Here is a 27,454-nt window from a genome sequence, read left to right on the forward strand (position 1 = left end):
GTGCTCTCCCAGGGCTCCTGGTGCTTGTGGCCAGTGCTGAGCCCACTGTGTCCCGACACGCTGCCACCCAGCTTTGCTTTGGCCGGGCAGGAGCATGACCGAAGGTGGGCTCTGGATTCCAGGGGGTCACCGGGTGGGACACCCCAAAGAATAGGGTCCCCCTCCCCGGACACCCTCCTGCACACTTGAGCTCTGTCTGTCTTGTGAGGGTCAGGCCTCCGCCCAGTCCCCTGAGACCACCCTGAAAGCCCCTGCACTGGACGGAGCCTGCAGTGCCCCCGCTGCCCGCCAGCTGCAAGTCTCCTCTGGACAGCTGGACATCAGACCAGGGGCTGCTTGCGAGGACCCGGCAGGCACCCTTGAGCTTGTGTCCAGGCAGCTGGCCGACCCCACCACAGTGTGATTCGGGGGTCCGGGTCCGAGCTGACCCTCGGGCGTTTCCTGCATCCAGGAGAGGGTCCTGCAGCTGGGGGCCAGGTTCTGGCTATTGGAGTCGCGGATGGGCTCGCTTCCTGTTCCCGCAGCAGCTCTGCTGATGTGGCCCCGGGTCGCAGTGGCTGTGTCCGTGCAGGCCAGGCTGACCGTCTCTCCCTCCACCTGCTTCAGCTCGCTTTCCTTGCACAGACGTGCCAGCGGGGGTCACGTCCACTCAGGGCAGAGAACCCCACTGCCGGGACTCCTGGCCCACCAGAGATCCCCTGGCCATGAAGGCGACCCTCTGAAAAGGCTCCTGCACCCGGGACGCAGCCTGTCCCCTGAGTGGGTCGCCCACCTGCATCGTTTCAGTATCGCAAGAGAACACGAGGCCTTCATGCCCGAGACGCATCACTGCCGTGGAGTGAGATGCTCTCATGGCTCTGCGCAGCCGTCCCCGACTTCAGACCTCAGACCTCAGACCAGAACCAGCCCCCGCTCGCCACCCACTCGGTTTCTGGCACTGACCGAGGCTCTAATCCCATGTCCTCGAAGGTCAGGGCGCCTCCGTGTGACAGGGAGGTCGGGGTCTTGGTGGCGAGTCTGCCGGCGCCGCTCACGCCAGATCCGGGGACCTCGTTGCAGACTCTCCCGAGTTCACTGATAGATTCCACGCGAAGGCGTCATCTGAGAGCAACCAGCGTCAGCTGAAAATTTAAGTGTTGTAAGCATTTACGGTGAATGAAAGATATTTGGGAAAGTGGGCTGGGGGAGGGGGGAGGGGGGAGGCCCAGCGGGCGCCCAGTGAGCAGGAGGGAGGGGAGGGGGCAGTCACGGGCTCGCACTCCCTCCCCATCCCCTCCCCTCCCCTCCCCTCCTCTCTCTCTCTCTCTCTCTCTCTCTCTCTCTCCCCCCCTCTGTCTCTCCCTCTCCTTCTCGTTCCCTCTCCTCCGCCCCCCCTCCCCCCTCGCGGAAACCCTCTTGCTAAAGGAGTTCCCAAGTGAGAGCAGCTTCCACTGCCCTGGTCAGCCTCGCTCCTGGTGGTGCCTGACTGTTCACACCTCACTGACGCCCAGTGGCCCCAGAAGGAGGGACCCCTGTGAGCTGTCAGGAGATGCTACCGGCACCGCCAGAGAGGAGTGGGGCCCACAGGCATGGCCAGATGCCTGCCCTCGTCATGCTCAAGCTGCTGGCCACGCTGCGGGGGCTCACACAGACTCACACAGATTCACGCAACTCACACAGGCTCACACAGACTCACACAACTCACACAGACTCACACAGGCTCACACAGACTGACATGGACTCACACGGACTCACATGGACTCACACAGACTCACACAACTCACACCGACTCACACAGATTCACACAGACTCACACCGACTCACACCGACTCACACAGACTGACACAGACTCACATGGACTCACACAGACTCACACGGACTCATACAGACTCACACAGATTCACACAGACTCACACAGATTCACGCAACTCACACAGGCTCACACAGACTCACACAGACTGACACAGACTCACATGGACTCACACAGACTCACACCTCTCACACCAGCTCCAGACCAAGGAGCAAGCCCAGAGTCCCGTCCTCACACCACACCCACGTGCAGGCAAGTCTGGTCTTGAGGGCTGGTTCGTTTTCGAGGTTTATGAGTCAATGAATTATTTCCCCGGCGAGCGTCTAGTTGTATTTTTCTTTCGAACTTCCTGTGCCGATTTTCGCCTTTGGTGGCCCTTTGGATATCAGCCGTGAATATGTCAGCCCTTATCAGTGTTGCGGATATGTCAGCCCTTGCTCAACGCTCTTGAGCTCAAACTCGATTATTTGCCTTAGAGTTTTCCGCCGTTTCCAGCCAGTGGTTCCTTTTTCTTTTCTCCCTTCCTTTTATGCCACTATTTTTCCTTTATGATTTATGCCTGTTTATTTGGCTCAAAATGCCTCCCTTGGAGCCAGAGTGATAGGACAGCGGTCACGGTGTTCGCCTTGCGATGTGGCTGATCCGGGTTCGGTCCCTGGCACCCCATATGGCCCCAGAGCCCAGGCGGGAGTGATTGTCTGATACCTGGTGTGATGGGGTTGATATCTGAAATCGGGTACACATGGAATTTGGTCATGGCTGATTGTAAGGTTGTCATGCTCAAGCTGTAAGGTTGGGCGCCATGAATAACTTTGTAACTTACAGTACCTCAATTTAAAAAAATATTTGAAAAAATGCCTCCCTTCCCCCAGATTAAGTGGCTGTTTATCATTTATAACTTCCTCGTTTGTTTCAACCTTCAAAGCGCTTGGGTCTTACTTTCCAGAGGCGAGGGAGGAAGTTATCCTTTCCACTTGCTCCGGCAGTGGTCAGTCCTTGTCTCTGAGCTCTTGGGATAGCGCTGACTTTGCTGACTGGGGGTCCACTTTAACCGCACATCACTATCATAGTCATGGACTCAGGGACACGTTTTTATTCTGAAACAAAGTCGAGTGTTAGGAGACAGCTTACGGCAAGCTTGGTGTGCTAGCGATGACCAAATCTCTATAGTTTCTTCACAAACATCAGAAGTTTGAGGATTCCCGAGACGCCAACAGTGAGTTCCTTTCATTAAAAACTAAAACTGGGGCTGGAGCAATAGCACAGAGGGCAGGGCGTTTGCCTTGCACGTGGCCGACCCAGGTTCGATTCCCAACATCCAATAGGGTCCCCTGAGCACCACCAGGGGTAATTCCTGAGCGCAGAGCCAGGAGTAACCCCTGTGCATCGCCGGGTTGTGACCCAAAAAGCAAAAAAAAAAAGAAAACCTAAAACTGACTGTTCCGTACTACACACACACTCACATAGGTATGACCACACCTCGCAGACACATACACACAGATACACATGCGTCACAGACACACATACACACACAGACATGGCCATGCACACATCAGACACGTATGCACACACTCAAATATCTATGACCTAGCACACATCACAGACACAGACGCACACTCACACAGACACACACACAGATGTTACCATGTACATATCACAGACACACACAGAGGTGACCACACCCATCACAGGCACACGCATACGGACACACACAGACACACACTCTCATCCACAGACACACAGGCACACCCACAATCCTCTCCCCACTTGGCCGTGTGCCTACACTGCCTGACCCCCACCCCCCACCCCTGGCTGTCACGACACCTGAACCAATGGAACGGGCGTCTGACTCGCATCTTTCTGCCAAAGTGGGTTCCCTTCTGTGCATGACCAGGTAGCGCAGGAAGGTTGGGAGAAGGACGTGGCTTTGGTGCCCGGTTCTCGTGGGGGCACTTTCAGGGGAACAGGCGCTGCCATGTGGACTTTTTGCTGTACAATCACGATCACGACCATTCTGTTATTCGTCGATTGCCTCGAGCAGGCCCCAGTAACGTCTCCTTCGTCCTAGCCCTGAGATTCTAAAAAGTGCCATATTCAAGGCTCTTTCAGGGTTAGGAGAATGAGACCCTTCATTGTTACTGGTGTTTGGCATATTGGGTAACCCACGGGGAGTTTGCCAGACTCTGCGCGTGGGCAGGTTACATTCGGTAGCCTGCCAGTTTGTCCAAAGTAGGAATGGGATGATAAGATGTTGTACTGCGTGAATCTTCCGGGAGCTGGGTTTTATAGTCTCTGGATCTTGGCCGCTGATGGGATTACACGGCGCCTGGGGGCCAGTTGGTGGGTGTGACCCCTGCCTACTGGAATTTGGAGGATCTGGGTGGAGGATGCTCGACTCCAATTCGAGTAGGCTTGGAGGTCTCGGCCCCGGAACCCGCGTGGCTTTGTCCCTCTGCCAGTACCTTCATGCGTGTGGAAAGTGGTCTCAGCATGGTGGTGGCTGGTCCTGGAGGTCTTCGGCTGCCGGAGCCCTGGTCGGGGTGGGGAGGGAAACTCAACCCGCTCCCCTCCAAGGGGCCCCGGCAAGGACAGCCAGGCGTGGGGGCAGGAGACTCCACAACTGCACAACTTTTTTAAACGATATTAGGAACGCTGGGACTCATACCCATAAGAGAGAGCTGAAGTCACTCACAGGAATTCCCTGGGACCTGCTGGGGCTATGATGTCAGCACTGAGGGCTGGGAGGTGGGGGTGGCTGAGCCTTCCTCTGACCGCTGACCTGGCCACCCGCCCGCCCAGCTCATCCATCTCTGCATGCTCCTGCCGTCCATTGGTCTCTACCGACAGGAAAAGGCGCCCTCTAACGGGGGCCCGCTGGACCTTGTCCCTCCTTCGTCCCTCCTTTTGCAGCATGCTCTGACCGCTGGTCTGTCCAGTGGTCACTGCTGGACGCTGCCTCCTCTCTCCTCCACAGGCTGCCTGGCCATCCCGCCCGCCCTCTAGTGACCCTCACAGCGGCCAGGCAGGAGTGGCCGCCACTGTCCCCTGGCCCCTGCCTGGGTTTCAAGCCCACGTCGCGTGCTGGTTGTTCTGGCTGCTGGAGACCGTGACCCGCCACACCTTGGCCGCCCTCGAGTGCTCGGTCCCACTCGCCCCTCTCATGTTCTGGCCCTGACGGCCCACTCACGGTCCCGTTCCTCCCATGCTCTGGGCCAGCAAGCGCCTCCTCCCGGGGTTTGCTGTCCACTCCCCGTGTCCACCCAGCCTGCGTGCCCGCCGCTGGGAGCTGGGGTGGACGGCGGGTCCCACCCACTGGGCATCGCTGCCGCTCCCTGGACCCTCCTTGCTCTCTGCTGCCCCCCTGTCCTCCCCGTCTCCCCTCTCCCTTCTGCCTGTGAGTCTGTGGCGTGGGGACTGGCCGGCTCTGCCGTGTCCCTGTCCCCGCTGGTGCACAGCCGGTCACCGAAGAAGTGGCCAACCTCCAAGACAGGCCTTGGGTGTCTGGGAACGTCCCTGCATTTTGCTGTAGTGTGGCGTCATCTGGGGGTGCCTGACACCAGGCCGGGCTCCCCAAGACACGCACTGAACGGGTCATGCAAAGCCCGGAAGAGCTGCCAGGAAGTGGGCAGAACCGCAGTCCTGTTGTAAGGGAGTGCGTCCCTGGGACAGAGACTCTGTGTGTGTGCGTGAGTGCGTGCGTGTGTGTGTGCGTGTGTGTGAGAGAGAGAGAGAGAGACAGAGTGTATGAGGGAGAGAGTGTGTGTGTGTGTATGGTGTGTGTGAGAGAAAGAGTTGTGTATGGTGTGTGTGTATATGAGAGAGAGTGTGTGTATGTGTGTGTGAGTGTGTATGGTGTGGTGTGTGTGTGCGTGCACATGAGAGAGAGAGAGAGAGAGAGTGTGTGTGTGTGTGTGTGTGTGTGTGTGTGTGTGTTTCCCTCCAGCCTGCACGCAGAGCGCTGGGCCCCACGTCTCCTTCTGTCGGGCCGGGCTGTTTGTCCCCCGGGCCCGGCTCTGTCCCTGCTCATCCCACTGCTGCTTCTCGGGGGCTGTCAGGGCTCGGGTCCGAGTGCGAAGTCTCAGGCTGAGGAGGCTCTGGCGCCCATCAATTCTCGAGGGGAGGGGGCGCGCCCTGGCGGGTGGGTGGGGCTCTGTGCGGGGCAGCCCCCTCCCGCCCCCACTTGCTCCCCCCCGCCCAGCCGAAGCCCCTGGGCCCAGAGACATGCACGCCTGCAGCCAGCAGACAGTCAGGGGCGGGAGTGGACCTGAGTAGGGCGAGGGTCCCTCTGCCCCTGAGCCAGACACCCGCTCCAGCCCCGACTGGGCCTGACGCAGGACGGGGCAGGGACAGGGACGGGACGGGGACAGGGTCTCCCCCTCTCCTCCTCTCTCTCCTCAGCCTCTCTCCCCCCCTCAGCCCCCCTCTGCCCACCTGTGGGGTCTCCGGCTTAGCCTTCAGCGTCACACCCCCACCCACCTGTGGAGCAGGGAGCCATGAGTCAGTGCTCCGGCGTGTCCCTCTTTTAATTACGGGCATATGTGAATTTTGAGACGCATTCCTGAGCCGCTTCGTGGCGTCGCAGGGGTTTCAGAATCGCGTTTTTATCATCCCTCCCGTACCCAGCCCGGAGCGACGGTCGGTCTCTCCGACTCTCCGACGCCCCCCTGCCCCCAAGTCTTCCTCTCCAGTCATCGGCGAGTAGGTTAGTCTTTCACCTTCTGTAGACAATGAGCGACTTTTGGCTTCATTAAATCCCCATATTAGCAGACGGGCTTTCTAGAAGCGCAGGGCAGCGGGTTTAGACTTATTAATAATCACTTCCTGGAAAGCACGCGGATATTTATAATGTGCGCGTACAGAAAGGAAGTCTCAGTTACCGTGGTTTGCGGTGCCAGAATTAAAACTTTCTGCCCAATTACACTCTTTAATTAGGCGCTGTCTGGCCACCGCTTACTATCAATAAGGCGTGGTAGCCGCGCACCCGGCACCGTCACTCGGGGACGCCTGCCTCGGTGACTCCCTGAGCCACGCTCCACCCAGGCGGTCTGCAGATGGGACAGGTGAGAGGCCAGGCTGGCCGCCCACGGGTGCAGTTCCCTCGCCGCCCACCAGGGGGACACACACCTGCCGCCTCTGCAGAGTGGACACCCAGGGAAGCTTCCCGGAGGAGGGGGTCTGGGCAGAGCCAGGCTGCGCTCCCGGGATGGTCCTCACCTTGCCTGCTACCGGGGAGCCCGGATACCCAATGGAAGGTTCTCGGGGAGGTTTGTCCTCCCTCCCCCCTCTCTGCACACAGAGCGGCCGGGCAGCTGGTGTGTGGGTTCCTGGCCGCGTGCGGCTCTCTGCCATGACAGACACTCTCCTCTTTCTTTCCCTTTTCTCTCTGGGGGTCACGCCCAGCAGTGCCCAGGACTCCCTCCTGTCTGTGCTCAGAGATCACCCCTGGCCGTGCTCAGGGACCCTGTGGGAGGCCAGGGATCAAACCCGGACCGGCCGCATGTAAGGCCAGAGTCCTGCCCACTGGGCCATCTCTCCAGCCCGTGTTGTTCGGGAAGCTGCAACCCAAGCGGGCAGGTTCCCGGAGAAAATCAGACACAAACGCCGGCTGCGCCCCTGGACAGACGCCGAGTGGCCTCAGGCCAGAGTCACTCAGGCGAAGGACAGCGACCCTGCAGGGGGGAGGTGGGTTGCGAGTGGCCGTGAGCACGTGCGGGACGGAGACGGGGTGAACGTGGGAAGAGGCTTAATAAGGCTGAGGAAGATCGTCTCCTAACTTTCTCTCCACGCAAGATGCAGAAACGTGCCCGAGAGCGTGGCGCCTCCTGCCAATCCGCGTGTCCCAAAAAGGATGCAGGGCACGGGTGGAAACCTCATCGGGGGCCTCGGGGCCAGGCTGGGGCAGAGCCCAGAGGGAAACAGGACAGATGCCACCTGGGGAAGGCCCAGCCGGCCAGTGTCTGAGGGCAGACTCCCCCCAAGAGACACTGACCCTCCCCCCCGAGAGTCTCCTCAGAGACACTGACCCTCCCCCCCGAGAGTCTCCTCAGAGACACTGACCCTCCCCCCCGAGAGTCTCCTCAGAGACACTGACCCTCCCCCCCCGAGAGTCTCCTCAGAGACACTGACCCTCCCCCCCGAGAGTCTCCTCAGAGACACTGACCCTCCCCCTCCGAGAGTCTCCTCAGAGACACTGACCCTCCCCCCCGAGAGTCTCCTCAGAGACACTGACCCTCCCCCCCGAGAGTCTCCTCAGAGACACTGACCCTCCCCCATGAGAGTCTCCTCAGAGACACTGGCCCTCCTCCCCCCCGAGAGTCTCCTCAGAGACACTGACCCTCCCCCAAAGAGTCTCCTCAGAGACACTGACCCTCCCCCCCGAGAGTCTCCTCAGAGACACTGACCCTCCCCAACGAGAGTCTCCTCAGAGACACTGAACCTCCCCCCCCAGAGTCTCCTCAGAGACACTGGCCCTCCTCCCCCCCGAGAGTCTCCTCAGAGACACTGACCCTCCCCCCCCGAGAGTCTCCTCAGAGACACTGACCCTCCCCCCCGAGAGTCTCCTCAGAGACACTGACCCTCCCCCCCCCCGAGAGTCTCCTCAGAGACACTGACCCTCCCCCCCCAGAGTCTCCTCAGAGACACTGAACCTCCCCCATGAGAGTCTCCTCAGAGACACTGGCCCTCCCCCCCCGAGAGTCTCCTCAGAGACACTGACCCTCCCCCCCCGAGAGTCTCCTCAGAGACACTGACCCTCCCCCCCCCGAGAGTCTCCTCAGAGACACTGAACCTCCCCCATGAGAGTCTCCACAGAAACACTGACCCCTGAGAGTCTCCTCAGAGACACTGACCCTCCCCCCCAGAGTCTCCTCAGAGACACTGACCCCTCCTCCCCTGAGAGTCTCCTCAGAGACACTGACCCTCCCCCCCGAGAGTCTCCTCAGAGACACTGAACCTCCCCCATGAGAGTCTTCACAGAAACACTGACCCCTGAGAGTCTCCTCAGAGACACTGAACCTCCCCCCCAAGAGTCTCCTCAGAGACACTGACCCCTCCCCCCCTGAGAGTCTCCTCAGAGACACTGGCCCTCCCCCCCAAGAGTCTCCAAAGAGATTGGTTCCCTCCCTCTCCGATAGTCTCCACAGAAGCGACCACAGTGCAGCTGGGAGCCCGCCACAGTGTCTGCACTGCTCAGCACAATCTAATGGCAGCGTCTCAGCCCCTCCGTGGAGACGCCTCTGTCCCAGCGGCCCTGGTTTCTGTCTCGGGCAGCCCCTGGGGTCATCGTCCACTCAGTCCTCAGCGACTGGGTCCTGTCACTGAGCGTCTGCTGTTGGCCCCTCCTCACGGCCGCCTGGGTGGACACTGTCCCTCCACAGCCCCAGCCCCCCTGATGGGCAGAGCTGTCACTGACGTTCTCCAGTGGGTGACATGTGGGGCGTCCCCACAGCCCGCCTGAGCCCAGGACCCAGATCTTTGGGGCCCGCACCCCCGAGTTCTCTCGGCGCAGCTGGGTCGGGGTGTCTGCTGAACGCAGCTCTGCCGCCCCAGCGGCGTCCTGTCGCCCGTCTCCATGTCCGTCCGAGACGCCAGCTATGATCTCGTTTTCTCATTAGGGCAGTTTCAGCCGGGTGACACGGCGGCTCGTTGTGTCTTGAATATTATTTTGTAGAAAAACAAGCGTCTAAATCAGCTCTGGGAAAGCACGAGCCTGCACTTGGGTGCCAGGGAGCGCGGGACGTGTGTCTCTGTGTGTGCGCACGTGTGTACACGCACGTATGTGTGTGCCCGTGCCTGTCGATGTGCGTGCATGTGTGTGTGTGAGGTGTGGGCCACAGCGGGCCAGCGTGGCGATGAGTCCCAGCGGGGCACGTGGCCTTGCGCTCAGGGCCCTGGGGACGGCTGGGAAGGACGCTCCCCCAGGAGCACAGTGGGGGTCACAGTGACACCAGTTTCCACACAGGCTTGTGTCTCCCTGCTGGGTCCACGGGTGTGCATACGTGTGCATCTGTGCACTGACCTGTCAGCCTGCACAGAGGAACCCGCAGGGGCCAGAGGGAGAGTCCAGGGCTTTGGCGTTGCACACTGCCGACCCGGCTTCGACCCCCGGCACCCCATACGGTCCTCCAAGCACTGCCAGCATCGCACGCCCTGCGCCCACACCCCACCCCACAACCTACGCCACATGCATCCCTCTAACACTGCGCCCGCACCCCTGCACCCCACCCCACGCCGCGCCCACTCCGACACTCTGGGCCCTGCCCGGTGCCCCTCCCCGCGCAGACTCTTCGTCTCCTTCTCTGCTGTCCTTCCTCCTCTCGCCAACTCTGTCTTCCCTGTGTCCGTGGGTCGCGGCAGCTTCAGGGCCCCGGGCCGTGTGCTCGTGGCCATCCTGGGGGCCAGATCGCAGCCTGCCGGCTTGCACACACGCTCGGGGCCCTGTGCTCCCACATGAGAAGGAGCTGGGCTCTGCGTCCACTGGAGCGGAGTGGGGATGCCGCCGTGTGGGCCAGGCAGAGGCAGGGCGTGTCGGGCTCCGTCCCGGGTGCGAGAGCGTGGCTCGGGCAGGGCACGTGTGGGCATCGGGAGCGAGCGTGCATGCCACAGGGCGGAGGGTCACGGGCGGGGCACTGCCGCAATGAGCCTCTCTCGGGTTCGGAGCTTCATCCACCAGATTCTGTTCTCAGTGAACCAGCATCTACGTGAGCATTTTACAATGGATCACTCAAATGTCATCACAAACCCATAAAATGTTATTTTTATCATGGGGGGCATCGGGCCACACCTGGTGGTGCTCAAGACATATTCCGGTCTTGGTGCTCAGGGATCCCTCCAGTTGGGGTGCTGGGGGTCAGGCCAGGGTTGGCAGTGTGCCAGGCCAGCGCCCTCCCCCACAGCCACAGACAAGGTGCGTGTCGCTGACCACTGGGCCATCTACCTGGCCCCCACGAGACCTTTTTGAGTATTTTCTCTAAAGACGAGAGAATAGACAAACGCATCCGACTGCCCAGAGGACTGGAATCAAGCTCATGGCTGATTCTGGCAGCCGAGGCCGGAGCTGGTGCTCTGGCAGGGCAGACGCAGACGGGGCTGAATGCCGCCTGGATCTACCCCAGGGGCCGCTCGGGGGGTTCTGCGGGGAATCAGGGTGTCTGGAAGGCAGGAGCCTGGAAGCCGTCTCTGAGCAAGCTCCCCTCATGGGCCCTTCACCCACGGAGAAACCACGGCTGCTGGACAGAGAAGGGACCCCCCCCCCCCGAGTAACAGCACGGAGCAGACCCAGGCAGCGGCGGGTGGAGTGGGAGACACGTTCCTCAGAACAGCCAACAGCCAACAGCCAAGCAACCTCGGACACAGCCTAAAACGTCCTCAGCCAGATGGCGTGAGGGGACAGACGGCTGACGGGCGTGGGCTTGGTCAATGCACTCTCACAGGGGCCAAAGAACCGTTCACACTGATACAGCGACTGTATTAATTAAATCTGCATTTAATTGTATTAATGTACATCAATTGTATTAATTAAATGTACATTTTCACTCCTGGGGTAGCCACTAAAGGAACAGTGGTAATAATTGATTAGACGCTAACTAATCGAATGGTGATTCATCAATAGAAAAATACTTGATCCAGAAAAGAGAAACGGGACTAACATGCAGTTAATAAGATGGTTTTGAAATACCAACATAGCAGTAATTGCGTGAATACAAAATTGTTAGACTGAATGAACACTGTTTAAAAAATAACAGTTTATTAAAAAGCTGAAAATAAAATGATGTAAATTATATATAAACACTAATAGACACAACAAAATTGGTGCAGGTATGATCTTAAACTAGCACAAGTAAGAAATAACCTCTTTCTATATGCAGATAAATATACGATTTCCTAAGGACTAAAAAAACCCTAAATTAGCATGATTCTCATAAATAAGGCAAAAATGAATGGAATCCAAAGGGAAATAAACGTAGCTATAATCATAGCTTTTACCACACTTTTCTCAGCAAATTGATTCAGTTCAAACAGGTTAAAGTTACTTTTTCAAGCCCAAAAATTATTTCATTGAAAAGTTTCAAAGGAAATATGAGAACGCATGAATGTCAATTTAGTGAAGACGGTATTCAGGAAAATTATTAAGTGACAACAAATTCACGCATCCACTGTCTTCTGATAGGTGACAGCACACACCAGGCACAGCCATGGCCAGACTCACGGAGGCATCTCACCGGAACTGGCGCCGGCTGGCTGAGAGCTACAGAGTTCCCCTTGCCGCGTAGTTGGTTCTGGGGGAAGCAAAGGGTCACTTGGAGCAAGAGGAAGCCAACCCTAAGCCACCTGCCCGGTCAGGGGGCAGCCGGCCGGGCAGCTCCTTCCTGGGCGCCCGGGGAACTTGGTGCCACCGATGCTTCCTTAGACCCTGCCAGCACGAACCACACCTGCCGGCCGGCCGTGCCCGGTGCTGGCTGAGCTGCCTCACACAGACCCCAGCGCCAGCCCGTGTCACACTGGGAACCGGATGGCCGGCACATCCTTGGTGCCTTGTGCTGGCAGTGACCGTGCCACAACATGTCACCCAGCTCCCAGTCGGAGAGAGTGAAGGAAGGGAGACCCCACACCTCAGGCCGCTCCATGGCAGGAGGCCAGGACCTACACGGCGACACACAGCACTAGTGTCAGGAGCCAGCGCCCACGGCGCCCCCTGGGGCAGGCCAGGCGGCCCCTTGGACGGCCCCTTGGTCCCTACCCCCAGCACCCTCTAGAAGCCCCCAAGAGGCTCCCAGGGTCAGGAGGCAGGTGGGCAGGGCATCTCTCCAAGGTCCTGAAACACGCCCGCCCCAGGCGGCAGGGAAAGCTGTGGAGAGAGGGAGGCCAAGCTTCCCACTCCGTGTGTGCGTGCGTGTTTGTGTGCGTGCGTGTTTGTGTGTGTGTGTCTTTGTGTGTGTGCATGTGCGTGTATGTGTGTGTATGTGTGTGCATGTGTGTGTGGGTTTTTCTTTGTGTGTGTGCACATGTGTGTGTTTTGTGTGTGTGTGTGTGTGTGTGTGTGTGCAGGAAAGGCACTCAGTGAGTGCAGCACGGTGCGGTAGTGAGGGGAGGAAGGTGCCCCGGGCCCCAGAGGGGGCAGACCTGAGTGTGGGGGGGTGCAGCTGGCATTTAGGGGAGTAGTGGCTGGAGTGACAGGACAGTGGCCAGGCACACACTGACCCGGGTTCAAGTCCCCATACCCCATGTGTCATCCCTCCCCCAAGCACTGCCAGAAGCGATACCTGGGCACAGAGCCAGGAGTCAGTCCTGGACACCAAGGTCACCAGGTGTGGCCCAAAACAAAAGCAGAACAAATTTCTTGCCTATCTTGAGCAGGGAAGACGTTTTATCTTGGTAATGTTGGTCCGTGGATTGTTTCCTTAGGGCTGCTCCTCTCTCCTCCCCCCTCTCTATATATGTATATATCTATTCACATATATATGTTTTATATATAGTGTATTTGTATTTAATATATCAAGCTCTTCGTGATGTATTCAATATGCCAAACACAGTAACAACAAGTTTCACAATGGAGACGTTACTGGGCCCACTCGAGCAAATCGATGGCCAATGGGAGGACAGTGCTACAGTTTGATATTTTAATATATTATATTTAAATAGGGAAGGGGCTGGAGCAACAGCACAGCAGGGAGGGCGTTTGCCTTGCACGTGGCGGCCAACCCAGTTTCGATTCCCAGCATCCCATAAGGTCCCCTGAGCACCGCCAGGGGTGATTCCTGATCGCAGAACCAGGAGTAATCCCTGTGCGTCACCGGGTGTGACCCAAAAAGCAAAAATAAATAAATAAATAAATTTTTCTAATGTATCATAGAGATGTTTTATGCAAACACTTTCTATGTTTTCCAAAGGTAACATACACAGGTCCCTAACTCAAGTCTAACTGCATCACCCGGTGGCCGAGTCAACAGGGTAGCTTCTAGGATGTCTCTCAAATGTCTCTTGAACCCTTTTGCTCCCGTCCTGTGCCCTCCCAGTGTCACGGCTGAGGCCAGAGGTGAGTGCCTGTCACACCATCTCTGGGGAAAGCCCATGCTCGCAGCAGACCCACCTTTGCCCAGACGGCACAGAATACCACCTCTTTCTCTTCTCTGGAGGCTTCCAAGGCACGCTGGGAAATGCACTGAGCACCCGAGCCCTGGGAATGGGGACAGGGAGGGTCTGAACGCGGCTGGCAGGTCACAGAACTCTCCGCACGCTGCTGAATCCTCAACATTTTCTTATTTCTGGAGCTTCTCGATAAAGCCAGTGTCACCTCTAAGGGAGCAAGCAACATTTCCCCCTTAGACATCCTTAAGCGGTACTTCACGCCAATAGAGTACCGCATGGCAGTAAGAGTCTGAGCTGGAGGAAGTGTGTCTGGGAGGCTGGGAGAACGGTGGCTTATTCTAGATCACGGCGGGTGTGGCAGGGCTTGGCTATGCCCTGGGTTCTGTTTTCCTTCCTTCACAGACGGGAAGTCCCGGGACACACTCGGTGGCGTTCCGAGGAGAGGGTGAGGGGACAGGCCACACACCAGTGTCTTTCGGCCAGCAGAAGCCTCTCTTGCGTCGCTCTGAACAGAAGGATTGAGTCAGAATGATCTCATTCCCGAGATGCGTGTGCTCTCGTTGGATCAAGGAAATCTCTGTGCTAGACTGAGCAGGAGCAGAGAGAAGCTAATTTCCTGGGCCCTCGGCGGGCGGTGAGTGCGCCTGGTGGGAAGGAAGGTCTCGGTTAGATTCCGAGGCTCCAGGGCTCCGGCTGGGACAGCGCAGGGCGCGTGCTGTGTGTCAGCCCCAGGCGCAGTGCCGCATACGGTCCCTGAGTCTGAGCCCAGAGCCCCGAGGAGGCCCGAGAGGAGACGCAGCCAGGTGTGACCCTCCAGAAAGAGGAGTTTGGAAGGTTGTTTCTGGATCTCCTGGGGGAGCTGATGGCATCTGTCTCTAACGGGGCTGGAGCAGGAACACCGCCACAAGCATGCGGGCGCTCGCCTCACCTGCGGATGGCGCAGTTGGATCCCTGCTCCCTGTAGGACCCTTCAGGCCCCTCGGGACTCCTGACCCAGAGCCAGGAGTAGGCCCTGAGCACCGTCAGGCACCATCCCAAACCAGACACACGAAAGAGTAAAAGTAAATCTTAAAAATTATAGCGAGGTGGCCAGCAGTGACGAAACTTTGTTGGGCCTCACAGGATGGGGGTGGAGCCGGTCCTGGTCTCCCTGTCCCAATGAGACCCCAAGTCATCACCCACGAATGGCCTCTCTGGCTCCTGATCAAGCTGCTCAACGGCCATGATCCCAGAGACTCAGGAGCAAATCTCGAAACCCAGTGGCTTTTGGCAGAAATCCCTCCAGATTTAAGTGTTGAGTTTTGGAATTTCAAAACCACATGGCCCTACTGCAGCCACGCGACATCATATGTTATTCGTAACCAGCAATAGAACACAAATTGTCTATTGTTGCCTTTTCAGCAGATCTGAGTGTTGGGGTAAAATCTCAAATAATAATGGTGGGTCTGGTTACAAAATATTGAATGTGATCAAAGTAGAGAGAGAGTAATGTGGAAATCATCTGCCCCACAGGTAGGGGGAGGGTGTGGGATGGGGGTATACTGGGGTTTTTGGTGGTGGAGAATGGGCACTGGTGAAGGGACGGGTGTTTCATTGTATGACCGAGACTTAGACCCGAAAGGTTTGTAACTGCTCTCATGGTGATTCAATAAATAAAATTATAGAAAAATGAAAAAAAAGTAAGGTGGAGTTCATGCACAATTCAATCAGCTAATCAGTGGCTGAATGAATAGCAGTACTAGTACATTAAAAAAAAATTATAGCAAGGTGGATGGAAAATGTGTGGACTTTGGGCAGAGCGCGGTGGGGGAGGGCCCTTCCCCCGCGGCTCCACAGGTGTGGCCCTCCACTGCCAGGACCCTCGGGGGAGGGTGGCCACCACCAGCTCCACGCGGAGCTGCCCCGCACCTGGGGGGAGGCGCTCTGGTCAGTACCTCTCTCGGGAAGATGGCGCCACTGTGGCCACCGTGGTAAGAGAAGGGGCGGCCAGCAGAGGGCAGTGAGCCGGCCACAGGCATGGTCACTGGAGACACCATGGGTGATGGAGCGCTGACCTTTACACGGGTGGTCCCGTGGATGCCCACCACTCAGCTACCCAGCCCCAGACCCATTTCCTGGCTATTGGCACCTGCGATGGTTCACACTCTAGCCCTTGGCAGGCAGGACAGAGGAAGCGCACCCCTTGGAAAGCGGGGATCTGGGGGACCCTTCATCCTCGGGGCATCAGCTTCCTGCTTCCTGCAGCCATTGCCTGTCTCTGCCCTGTCCTGCGCCAGCTGACCGGGCTCTCTCGTGAGCGTCCCCTGGTACTCCTTCCGTCCCTGGGCCATGTGGCAGGATTTGACCTGCTGAGCCTCCGAGGGCCCCCACTGCCCAGGTGTGGTCGCCCTCGGGCACCCCTCCCCCCCCAGCCTCCTATGGCCCCTGCCACCTTCCTGGCTCACGCTGGCGGGGGTGGGGGGGAGGAGGGTGGGCGTGGTGCTGGGCGTCCCGGCGCCCCCACATAGCGATGCCCACTCTGTAACCCCCACAGCGCGTCTCCCCAAGCCTGTGGCACACACACCCAGAGGCTGTGGCAGTGGCATTCTCCTGGAACTCAGGGAAACTGCCCCCGAGCGGCTGCGAAGAAGGACGGCTTCCTTCTCCCCCCCGCTGAGGCTGATGGTGGACGTCAGCCCGGGTAGCACCACGACCACGGTTCTGGAAGCGACGCACACCTCGGGTCCCTGCTCTGAGCAGGGCTGCCCCCCAAAGGGAAGACCCCCGGGGGCTGGCATTGTGGAGAGGTCCCCTGCTTGGTCCCGCCATGGTGCTGGGGGGGGGGGGCTTTGCCCTTTATGATTTCGAGTGTTGACTTTGGGACTGGACCGGCCCGTGTCTCCCAGTCCCGTGGCCGGCACTAACCGGGACTTGCCAGGCTCTGCCTCCCGGGATGCGTGGGTGGTGCGTGCTCACCGTGTTCTGAGCCACCGGCCCAGACGGTGCAGACCCCTGCAGTCCCGCGCGTGGTCTCCTGGGAGTTAGCCCCACCTAGCTAGAAAGGCCAGGACATCGAGGCACGAGCATCTCTGCCGTGGCCGGGAGGGCCAGATGGCAAAGGCGAGACCGCCCACCCTCCCCCAAACGTCTCTCTCCCTGCTGCAGTTCCCAAGTGGACTCTGAAGCTGACAGCATGTTCAGGGTAAAAAATGGTGTCTCGGGGTGGAGAAGGAGGCTTCCTTGGGGGGCTCGCACTCTGGGTGTGGCCCCCGCCGGCCTGCCAGCTGGGCCCGGGTACCCCAAGGCTCTGCCCCACCCGTCCCTGTATGCCCCAGACCTTTCACCATGCCCCCACTAGGCAGCTCTCAGGGGTGCAGGCCCAAGAGGATGACAGGACCTGAGACCACCTGGGTTATGTGGTGAAACCCTGAGTCCCCCACACCACCCCCCCACACACACAGCAACTCAACTTCTGGGTGGGCCCAGAGCACTGTGGGAGGAGCTTTCCCCACCCGTTAGCATGCTCCCCTCCAGCTGGGTGGCCGCTGTCTGCTCTGCCTCACAGGACCCGGTGCCAGGTTCTACCTGTGCACCCCCAGGTCGAGCAGAGGTGCTAGCTTGCTTTCTTTCTTTCTTTCTTTCTTTTTTTCATTTTTTTCAATTGAATCACCACGAGATGCAGTTACAAGCTTTCATGTTTGAGTTTCAGTCATACAATGACGGAGCCCCCATCCCTCCACCAGTGCACATTCCCCACCACCAATATCCCCAGTATCCCCCCATCCCAACCCCTCCCCCTGCCTCCATGGCAGACAATTTCCCCCATACTCTCTCTCTCTCTACTTTTGGGCATTATGGATTGCAATACAGACACTGACAGGCCATACTGTTTGGTCCTTTATCCACTTTCTGCACACATCTCCCACCCCGAACGATTCCTCCAACCCTCACTGACACGGTGATCCCTTCTCTATCCCAGCTGCCTTCTCCCCAGCTCTTGAGGCAGCTTCCAACCATGGGGCAATCTTCCTGGCCCTTGTCTCTACTGTCCTTGGGTGTCAGTCTCATATTATGCTATTTCCTCTTCCACAAATGAGTGCGGTCCTTCTATGTCTGTCCCTCTCTTTCTGACTCATTTCACTTAGCGTGATTCTTTCCATGACCATCCACTTATAAGCAAATTTCATGACTTCATCTTTCCTAACAGCTGCGTAGTATTCCACTGTGTAGATGTGCCAGAGAGAAACCTGCTTCCACAAGCATGCGTTGTTTCTGTTTCTGTGCTCAAAGGTTACAAAGGATTTAGAACCTGCAAACCTGGGACCCAAATCTTTGGAGGACGAGGTGGGGAAAGGACGTTCCTCTCTCATACATTCCTGCCCCCAAATCCTCGTAAAACTCATCCCCACACCCTGCTGCCGCGTTAGCTGTTCCCTTAGTCCACTCTCCTGCTTTCTTTCTTCTGTGTCCGATTTTCTGTCTCCCTTCTTGCTCTGCCCAGCACCCAGCACCCCCAAAGCCGCACCGTGGGGCCGCTGGGCATGGCTTTGCTCTCGGCCAACCTCCCGTCCCTCCTTCTTGTGCTGGGCCAGGTAGCGGGTAGACATGGAGAAGGGGGCAGGGTCTTGGTGACCCGACCAGGTGCGTGTTGAGGAAACGCATTCTATTCACAGATGTATTCGTAACCTGAAACTTTACCATGTGACTCCACTTTCTCCAGGAGAGAGGCGACCGAAAGGGAGTTATCAACACAAGAGGCTAAGTTTGATCCTGCTTGCTTGAAGCTCCTGGTCCCCCAATTCCGTGGCAGTGGGTGGGGGCAATTGGGTTGTACAGATCTGGTTTGGGGGAGAAGAGAGCACAGAGGGGCCCCCAGGAGCCTGGAGAAAGAACGTTCTTGGTGCTGTTGCAGGCAGAACAGAAAAGGCAGCGCGCGCTGTCCAGACGGGGCTAAGGGTCTAACAACAAGCTTCAGGGTACAAAGGCCGCTCTGGGCTGCTCGCTGCCAGAGAAAGTTTCCCTTCAGAGTCCAGACTGCGGGAGAGTCCTTCCCCAGGCAGCCCAGGAGCCACCTCCAGGCGTTCCAGCCCCGCTCCTGTGGGTGCCAGCTCTGCGCCCCCTTCCTCACCCCTAAGGGTTCCTTCGCATGGACCTGACCCTGGGCTCAGAGTCCTGGGTCTGCGCCTCTGGGCTGCCGGCTTGCGCACACCCGGGAAGGCAGAGGAACCCTGTTTATGATGTGTAATCTGGGCTGTGCAAAAGCATTGTGGGTAATATACATACAATCTGCTCCCGTGGCCCAGAATTTTCTGCCTTAGCCTGGGACTTGCCACCGGCTCCTCCCAGCTTCTCCTCCCCAGCCCCCTCCCCCACTGTCCCCTGCTGCCCTGCTGAGGACCAGACCCCAGGGAGTACAAGCCATGGGGCCTGTTGGGCACTCATGCTAGCCGCCTGCCTGGCGCCCCAGAGCCGGACTCAGCCCCTCCTGACCCAGGAATCGACCCCCTCTGTTTGGGGGTGCTGGGAGCGCCCTCTGCGCGTGTGGTTCGTGCTGGAAGCGCCCAGGGCCGGCGGCCTGGGGACCAGGGCGGGCCAGGCGGCGGGATGGAGCCGGGAGCGTGGCGGGAGGCGGCGCCGCTCGGGTCTGCTTCCCCGGCGCAAAGATGCCCAGGGCGTGCCGCGGGCTCGGGGGGCAGCGGCGATGCCAGCAGCCGTCCCTGCCCAGCTGACCACCCTCTGCCGCCCGCCCGGGGTGGCCGCCTGCAGGCCGCGGGGTCCGGCGGCCGCGTGCGCCCCAGGCCCCCCTCCCCGCGCCCCGTCCCCGCCTGCGCCTTGGCACCTGGTCTCGGCGGGGCGCGCGGGGCTGCGGCCACCCGAGGGCACGTTTGCGGGAGCCGCGCGGGCGAGCGCTCGGGCCGGACCCCCTAACCTTGTTGTCGCGCCGCTGCGGGGTCCGACCGGGTCCTGCCCAGCGGCGGGCGGCGGCGTGGCCGGGCTCGTGCGCGCGCGCGGACACACACACACACACACACGCACACGCACACACACTCACGCGCACACACGCGCGCGCGCACACACGCGCACACACGCTCCCGCCCCTGGCGCCGCCGCCTCCGCGCCGGGACCCGCGCCCCCGCGGCCCCGCGCCCCACGCGCCGCCCAGGCCCGGCCGAGTGGACACGCGGTGCCTCCTCCGCGCCCGCCCGGCTTTTGTTTGAAGCCGCAGCGCGCCCCGCGCCGCCCGCGCGCCGTTTCCTGCGGGCACCGAGCGAGGGAACCCATCGCGGGCGTGTGCGCCGGGAGGCGGCCGAGGGCACCGGACCGGACCGGACCGAGCGCCGGGACCCAGGCCGCCCAGAGACGGTTCCTCTCCTCCGAGGCCAACTCCGCCCCGTGCCGCGGGTCCCCGCGGCGCTGCCCGGACAATGGATTAAGTTTCTCCTCCCGGGGCGAGCGGTCGGGTCACACCTGCGCAAAATGAAGGAAAAGGCGATGATCAAGACGGCCAAGATGCAGGGCAACGTGATGGTGAGTCCCGCGAGGGCGCGGGGGCTCGCCGGGGGTCCCGTCCTGGGAGCCCGCCCGCCCGCTCAGTGACCTCTCCCGGTGCCCGCGCCCCCGCTCCCCGCGGCCACCGGCCCCCGCGTGCCACGCTGTTCCCGGGGGTGCTGGCGAGCATTGAGCATCGGTGCCTGCCACAACTTTGGGGGTTCTGGGCCCTCTGCCCGGGGCTTTGTAGCTGTGGGCAGGGGGAAGGTGAGGAAAAGGTTTGGGGGGCGGTTCCAAGCTGATCCCCCACCCCCTGGTGTTCTGGAGGAACCACCAACAGGAGCCAGCCCTGGCGGGGGTCGGGAGCTGGACTCCCCCCGTCGGCTCTGAGCTTCTGGGGTCCTCTCGGCCCCTGCAGTGCGCGCCCCCTGCACTGAGGTGGCGGGCAGAGAAGTGGCTCAGCCCCCTGAAAGTGAGCACAGCCCGCCAAAGCTAGCACTCCCGCGCCTGCCTCTCGGGGCTGGAGTCTCTGCTGGACGACTTTGCAACTTGGACCCCCCCACACCGTCTCTGGGGTCCAGCACCCCTTCTCCGGTCAGAGGTCAGGGCCAGCCGTCTTGCTCTGGAGAGTGTGGGGTCCTCCGTTTCTGTGGCGACTGGGCACCCCGGGCGCTGGTGCGGGGTCTGTGCTGGCTCTGCAGGCGGGCTGGGAGTCTGCGGGGGCCTGTTCGGGGGTCCGGAGCAGTCCCAGAGCCCCTTCAGGTGCCCTCCAGAGTCGGGTGCGTTTGGGGGAGCCCGGCCAGGGCCTCCTTCCGACAGCTCTGAGCAGAGAGGGGGAGTCGACAAGGACGTCCCAGGGACCAAGCCCCCAGCTTGGCCACACCCCCAGCAGCAGGACACCTGTTGGCCGCTGGGCTGGACTCTGGGCCGTGTCCCTGGGGCTTTGCCGTAGGATCCCTCGCCCACCCACCGTGGCATCAGCCCTGCTCCCCTCACTTGCCCGCTCGCCGTCGTGCAGTTCACCGTGATTTTCCGTGCAGAGGGAACCCACAGGCCCCGCGCTAATGAGACCCACTCGGAGGGCTCCGGCCACGCAGACGCCGTGCCGTGGCCGCACTCGTGGGAGCGAGACGCGTCTTTGGCTCGGACCCGAGCTGTGCTGTCCCATGCTCTCAGGCTCCTTGGTGACTCTGGAGCTCTTCCCTCGGAAGCACAGAGCCGCCTCCCCCAGGAAGTTCCAAAAGAAGGGGAGAGTCCCAGGCTCTCCCTGACGCAAACCCGGAGGAGGGTCAAGGGTCGTGAGGGTCAGCAGGAGTGAGACTCAGCTGAGCAGACGCCAGGTCCGGGGCCTCAGGATCACCGAGCAGGCAGGCTGCGACTGGCCAGGGCGGTTACGCAGGACCCCGATTTGTCCCTGTCCGGCTGAGCCCCTGCAGTGGCACCGGGTGAACAGTGCCTGCGGCAACCCGCCTGCAGGAAGTGGTGACCCCCAAGGTCTGGCAGTGGTGGTCCCGCTGGCCTCTCTCGTGGCTGGGTGACAGGTCCCAGCTGTCTGGGCCTCAGGTGACGGCACGTGCCCCATGAGGAGGGGTGGCTCCGTCCTGAGTGCAGCTGGGACACAGTGTGGGTGCCTGGTGCCCCAGGAAGGCCCGTCCTGACCGTGGCCCTGTGCCCGGGAGATTGGCCCACCCTCAGGCCTACTCTCCAGCCCACGGGAGACGTTGGTGTGGCCCAGGTTGTCCGGAAGCACCAGGCCGGTGACAGCCGTGACGCAGCCTGTTGTAGCGGGTGCCTCCCCCCCCCCCATGTGCTCGCGTCCTGCACCCCCGTGGGCCACCGCCTGCGCCCAGAAGCCTCAGTAAACACTTGGTCTGTCGTGCCGAGCTGCCTGGCTCTCTTGCACTGACAGATGATTAAGAAAAGGCAAGTTGATTGGAACCGGCCCGAATCTCGTTTGGGGGCTGATAAATGAGGTAAAGAAACCACTTGTGCGTGCGGGGAGGGGGGCGAGCGGGTAAGTAGGGGTCCCTCCACTGCCTTTCTCTGAGTTCTTGGCCAGAGCCTGTTTCATAAACTTCGCTTCAAGCAAGGCGAGAATTTCCAGACAAAACAAACCCTGTTCCAGATGCACTCTGATGCGCAGGGAAGGAAATCAAGACCGTTCTTGACTTGCTGAGACAAAAATAGTGCCTCTGTAGGGCTGGAGATAGGACAAGTGTGTAAAGCACTTGCTTGGCACGTGGCCAACTGGATTTGACCCGCAGCACCCCCGTTGGTCCCTGAGCACCAGCAGGATTGAGCCCTGAGCACAGAGCCAGGAGTCAGCCCTGAGCACAGAGCAATAAACCAGCCCTGAGCACCCCCAGGAGTCGGCCCTGAGTGCAGAGCCATAAGTCAGCCCGAGCACAGAGCCAGGAGTGATCCCTGAGCACAGAGTCGGGAGTCAGCCCTGAGCACAGAGCCGGGAGTCAGCCCTGAGCACAGAGCAGGGAGTCAGCCCCGAGCACAGAGCCGGGAGTCAGCCCTGAGCACAGAGCCGGGAGTCAGCCCTGAGCACAGAGCCGGGAGTCAGCCTTGAGCACAGAGTCAGAAGTGAGCCCTGAGCATAGAGCCAGGAGTCAGCCTGAGCACAGAGCCAGGAGTCAGCCCTGAGCACAGAGCCGGGAGTCAGCCCTGAGCACAGAGCCGGGAGTCAGCCCTGAGCACAGAGTCAGAAGTGAGCCCTGAGCACAGAGCCAGGAATCAGCCTGAGCACGGAGCCAGGAGTCAGCCCTGAGCACAGAGCCGGGAGCCATTCCTGAGAACCTTGGGGTTTTTCTGTTGGCCCAACTCTGAGGGCTGAAAAGCAAGTGCGTTTTCATGGTTCTACCTGGGAAACCTCCGCACCCGCCTCCGTCCAGCCGGCCCTGCTGCCTGGCCCCTTCCACAGCGTCTGGGGGCGCCTGGCGGCTCTCACTGAAGGACGCGGCTTCCTCTCCCGCCCTGTCCTGTCCGCGGGAGCTTTTCCCGCACAGCGAGCTGCTCCGTGGAGACTGAGGGAGGGCGGGAAGAAACCAGCTCAGGGACTGTCCTCACCGTGGACACTGCCCGCTGCTCCCTCGCGACTCGGTGGCAGACACGGGGTAGGACCGAGTCCTGGAGAGGAGCCGTGTGCAGGAGGGGGAATGCTCCCTGTTTGCTTGGGGGGCGCCTGGCGATCACCTTGATGGAAAGGGACAGGCCCACATCCTCTGGGGGGCCTCTGGGTCACAGAGACCGAGGGGTGCCGGGGCGGGTTCTGCCGGGGGGCAGGGTCGGCTGCTGGCACCCGGGAGCAGGCTTGGGGTGTGAGAGCTGCGGGCTGGTAGGGTCTCTCTGCACCCCGGTCGCCTCGGAACCCCCAGAGGGCAGAGCCCCGGCTGGAACACCCCAGGCCGAGAGGCTCTGGGCCCGCAGGCAGGGTGGTAAGAGGTCGCTGGAGTGGCGTGGCCACTAGGGACAGGGGGTGGCCCCCGGACAGGCATTGTCGCCACTCCAGCCCGTCGCTGTGAACGCAGGTGCCAGGGGGTCAGTGGGCCGGGAGCTTGCTCTGCAGGCAGCAACCCCGGGCTGAGCCCACCTGCGGGTGTGTCAAAGACTTGTAATGGAGATAGGAAAGAAGTGGGTGCACATGAGGGGGCTTCCGAAACGCGCGCACGTGTGTGGGGGCATCTGAGATGGGTCCCAGCGACTCCCAGGTCTGGTCCCAGGAACTGCCGTGGGTCCGTCCGGAGTTCCCACCGGCTCACTGACTACTTGTAAGTCACTGAGCTGCCCCCGGCCTCCTGCTGGAACATCGCGGGATCCCAGCGGGCAGGTCACGGGACGGGCAGGTCCCTGCCACACCCCTGACACGTTGGCAGGCAACAGCTGCTCCATGATGAACACAGTTGCTGAGACGAGGCCCGAGAGACAGCCCGGCCGGAAGGCGCTGGAAGATCCCCAGCAGCGCATAAGGCCCCAACTCCCACCAGGAGTGACCCCCGAGCTCCGCCAGGTGAAAAAGAAAAGAAACACACACACGCAAACACACACACAAACACACGGCACCAAACTTCCAGCAAGGCCTGGCCAGACTCAGATGGCGGCCATGAGAGTTACAAACCGTCTCTAGGGGAGCCTGCTACCTGGGCCGCCCAGCCCCGCCCAGCCCTGCCCCCTACACTCTGCACCCCCCACTCCCGCCCTGCCCCCACTCCATCATGCAGCGTCTTGGACTTTCACCGCATCTCCTTGGGCTTCTGTGACGTGCTCCCAACTGTCCACGGCCGTCCCTGGGCTCTGCATCTCCACGTTTCTAAGTGCCCGCCTGGGTGCTCCTCAGGCTCGGCTGTGCCCGCAGACCCCGAGGGGAGGCCCGGGCCGAGAGGGGCTCGTTCGGGCTGGGCCCGCCGTCTCCCCTTCTCTGGGGAACCTTCACCTCCAGTGCCTGGCTCAGAGTCCGCAGTCAGACGGAAGCGTCTGCTCCCTTCAGGGTCACCCTCCGGGTTCCCGACACACGGGAGCCTCCCCGACCCGGCTGGCGTCCTGCAGTCTCACGCGGCTCCTTCTCGCCTGGGCCGGAAACTGCGAGAACAAGCCCGCCCCAGCCTCGGGGACACGGAACACGCCAAGCCCAGGTCCTGCGGGACATGGGACACGCGGAGCCCAGGGTCCGAGGGGCAGGGCCAAGTGGTACCCCTTGTGCTCCCTGCGAGGGGCCGGCGGACCCGGCAGGTGGACTTCAGGCCCAGGGTGGCAAGGGCCCAGCAGGCTGCCCCAGGGGGACGCACGCACTGCCCAAGGCCCTCTGGCCACCAGGCTGTCGGCACTGAGGGTCCCACTGGCCCTGGAGGGACCCTGGCTCCGGGTGACCCACTTCCCAGTGTGCTGCCCGTGGATCACGATACAGCACGCGTGCTCACACGTGCACACACACATGAGTGCAAGCCTGCGCCCATGTTGACACGTGCGTGACATGAAGCACGCCGCAGCAAACACATCTGATCCACACATGCGTGCACAACACGCACACACACCACATTTGCACACGTGCACCTGTGCAAACAGACACGCCAGGCACGTAAACATGCAGACACACAGTACGGTGTACAGCAGAGCACATGTAGTACACGCGTGTGCCTGTACAACACGTAGTTGCACACGTGCCCTTGTGTAAACAGCCACACAGTGCCCACCTACACACGCAGATGCACATGGCACCGTGCGGACTTACATACGTGCACGTGCACACCGCATCATGTACACATGCACACTTACACACATACACACACGGCACGTGCACACAGCACCGTGCCCAGCACTCATCTGACACATCCCCACGCATGTGCGTCACTTGTGTGTGTGTGTGCGTTCTCCGATCCTGCTGCCGTGCCCGCAGCCCGGGCATGCGTCTGCCTCTCAAGCTCTGCCTTGCAGCTGTTGGGGCGCGGGCGGGCGGGGAGACACGCTGGGCGGGGATGGGTTCAAGATCCGCATTTGCTGTCCAGCCCCTGGAAACCGGAGCGGCTTCTCTGCAGCGCTCGGCGTGGCTTGCGGGTGTGGGGAGGAGCAGAGAACGGTCTGGAGCGGGCAGAGACAGCAGGGAGCGGCAGAGAGGCAGGCGGAGAGGCAGGGAGCGGCAGGGGAGAGGTAGGGAGAGGCAGGAAGTGGCAGGAGAGAAGCAGGGGAGAGGCAGGGAGCAGCAGGGGTGAGGTAAGGAGAGGCAGGGGAGAGGCGGGAAGTGGCAGGAGAGAGGCAGGGGAGAGGCAGGGAGCGACGGGAGAGGCAGGGGAGAGGGCAGGGAGTGGCAGGGGAGAGGCAGGGAGCGACAGGAGAGGCAGGGAAAGGCAGGGGAGAAGCAGGGAGCAGCAGGGGAGACAGGCCGAGGGCCGGGAGCAGAGAGGCCCAGCATGGGGTGGGCGCAGGGTGCAGAGGGGTGCAGAGGGGACAGCACCTGTGGGCTCTCCGCAGAGCTGAGCCGAGACGGGGCTGGCACACAGGAGGCAGAAGGAAGCCAGCAGGGTCCCTGGGCCTCCCAGCTGAGGAGGAGACGGGCCTGGTCCTCTCGGCTGGCCTGTGGGGAGCGGCAGTTGCCGAGCAGCCGAGCCCGCTGCCAGCCCCGACCCCGCACCACCGCGGGCAGCTCCCCAGCCGGTTCCTCGTGTGTACACTAATGGCCATTTTCTCGTGTGTGCTCTGATGACCTTGGGTGGGCGCCGCGCCGAAGCCTGCCCCTCCCCCATGCCAGCCCCTGTGCAGGCGCTGTTGTTCCCGCCTGCAGGGGGCGCTGCCCTCAGGGCCAGAAAGCAGGTGCCCAGTGGGGATGCCAGGACAGGCCCGACTCGGGCAGCCGTGCCCAGCCTCCCGCCTCTGGGCGAGCACACTCGTGTGTGTGCCCGTGCGAATACCACTCACAAGTGTCTGCACGTGCAAATGCTGCTCACAAGGGTGTGCACGTGTGAATGCTGCTCACAGCCATGTGTGCACACCTCCCACGAGTGTGTGCACGTGCAAATGCCGCTCACGAGGGCTTGTATGTGCCAAGTGCCCTCTGGGGACCCTGGGCCAAGGGATCGTCCCGCCCCTCTGGGGACCCGTGGCTGTCATGTCTGATCACCACCCATGACGTGGACAAGCCGGGTCTCCATGGGGCAGGGGCTGACTGCAAGGCCTGTGGGCCTTCCTGTGCCGTGTGGGTGCGCCCCCCCACTGGTTTCAACGAGAGAGGAGGGGAGCAGTGGTCCGGGGGTCCGCCCAGAGCAGCCTGCCCCTCCCCCAGGCGCCCACACTGGGACGGCTGTACCTGACGGCGGCCTTAAGTCGGGGACAAGCCCCCAGCTTTGATGCTCTGGGTCGGCGAGAGCGTGACGATGTTTCTCAGGTGCGGGCGGGGCTTGGTGAGCTTTTGGGCCGGACCCCACGACCCACCTTTCCCTGCACCCAGACCCCCAGCCCTGGTTTGACTCCCCAGCGAGACTGTTTGCGGCTCCACTTGGGGTGACGGGGGCCCGGGTCAGAGGCACCGAGCTTTGCCCGTACTACTAAGGAAGAGCAGCGTTACCGCCCCGCGCCTCTCCAACGTTTATTTTTGGCTCTGATTATTTTAAATAA

General features: G+C 60.9%; 1 protein-coding gene across 2 annotated transcripts in view; it reads left to right on the forward strand.

Annotated features, from left to right (window-relative positions):
• Nucleotides 1-27,454, forward strand: part of DPP6 (dipeptidyl peptidase like 6) — a 507,074-nt gene that overhangs the window by 25,439 nt on the left and 454,181 nt on the right. The window contains exon 1 of one of the 2 annotated variants that reach the window (XM_056134833.1): nt 20,262-20,383. The exons of the other annotated variant lie outside the window; for it this stretch is intronic. Coding sequence (XP_055990808.1) covers nt 20,333-20,383 — 51 coding nt within the window. The 5' untranslated portion in view covers nt 20,262-20,332. Of the gene's footprint in view, nt 1-20,261; nt 20,384-27,454 lie in introns of those variants that run through there. 2 annotated transcript variants of the gene reach the window in all.

The sequence above is a fragment of the Sorex fumeus genome, unplaced genomic scaffold (genome assembly GCF_029834395.1).
Source record: "Sorex fumeus unplaced genomic scaffold, SorFum_2.1 ptg000107l, whole genome shotgun sequence".
NCBI classification, from domain to species: domain Eukaryota; kingdom Metazoa; phylum Chordata; class Mammalia; order Eulipotyphla; family Soricidae; genus Sorex; species Sorex fumeus.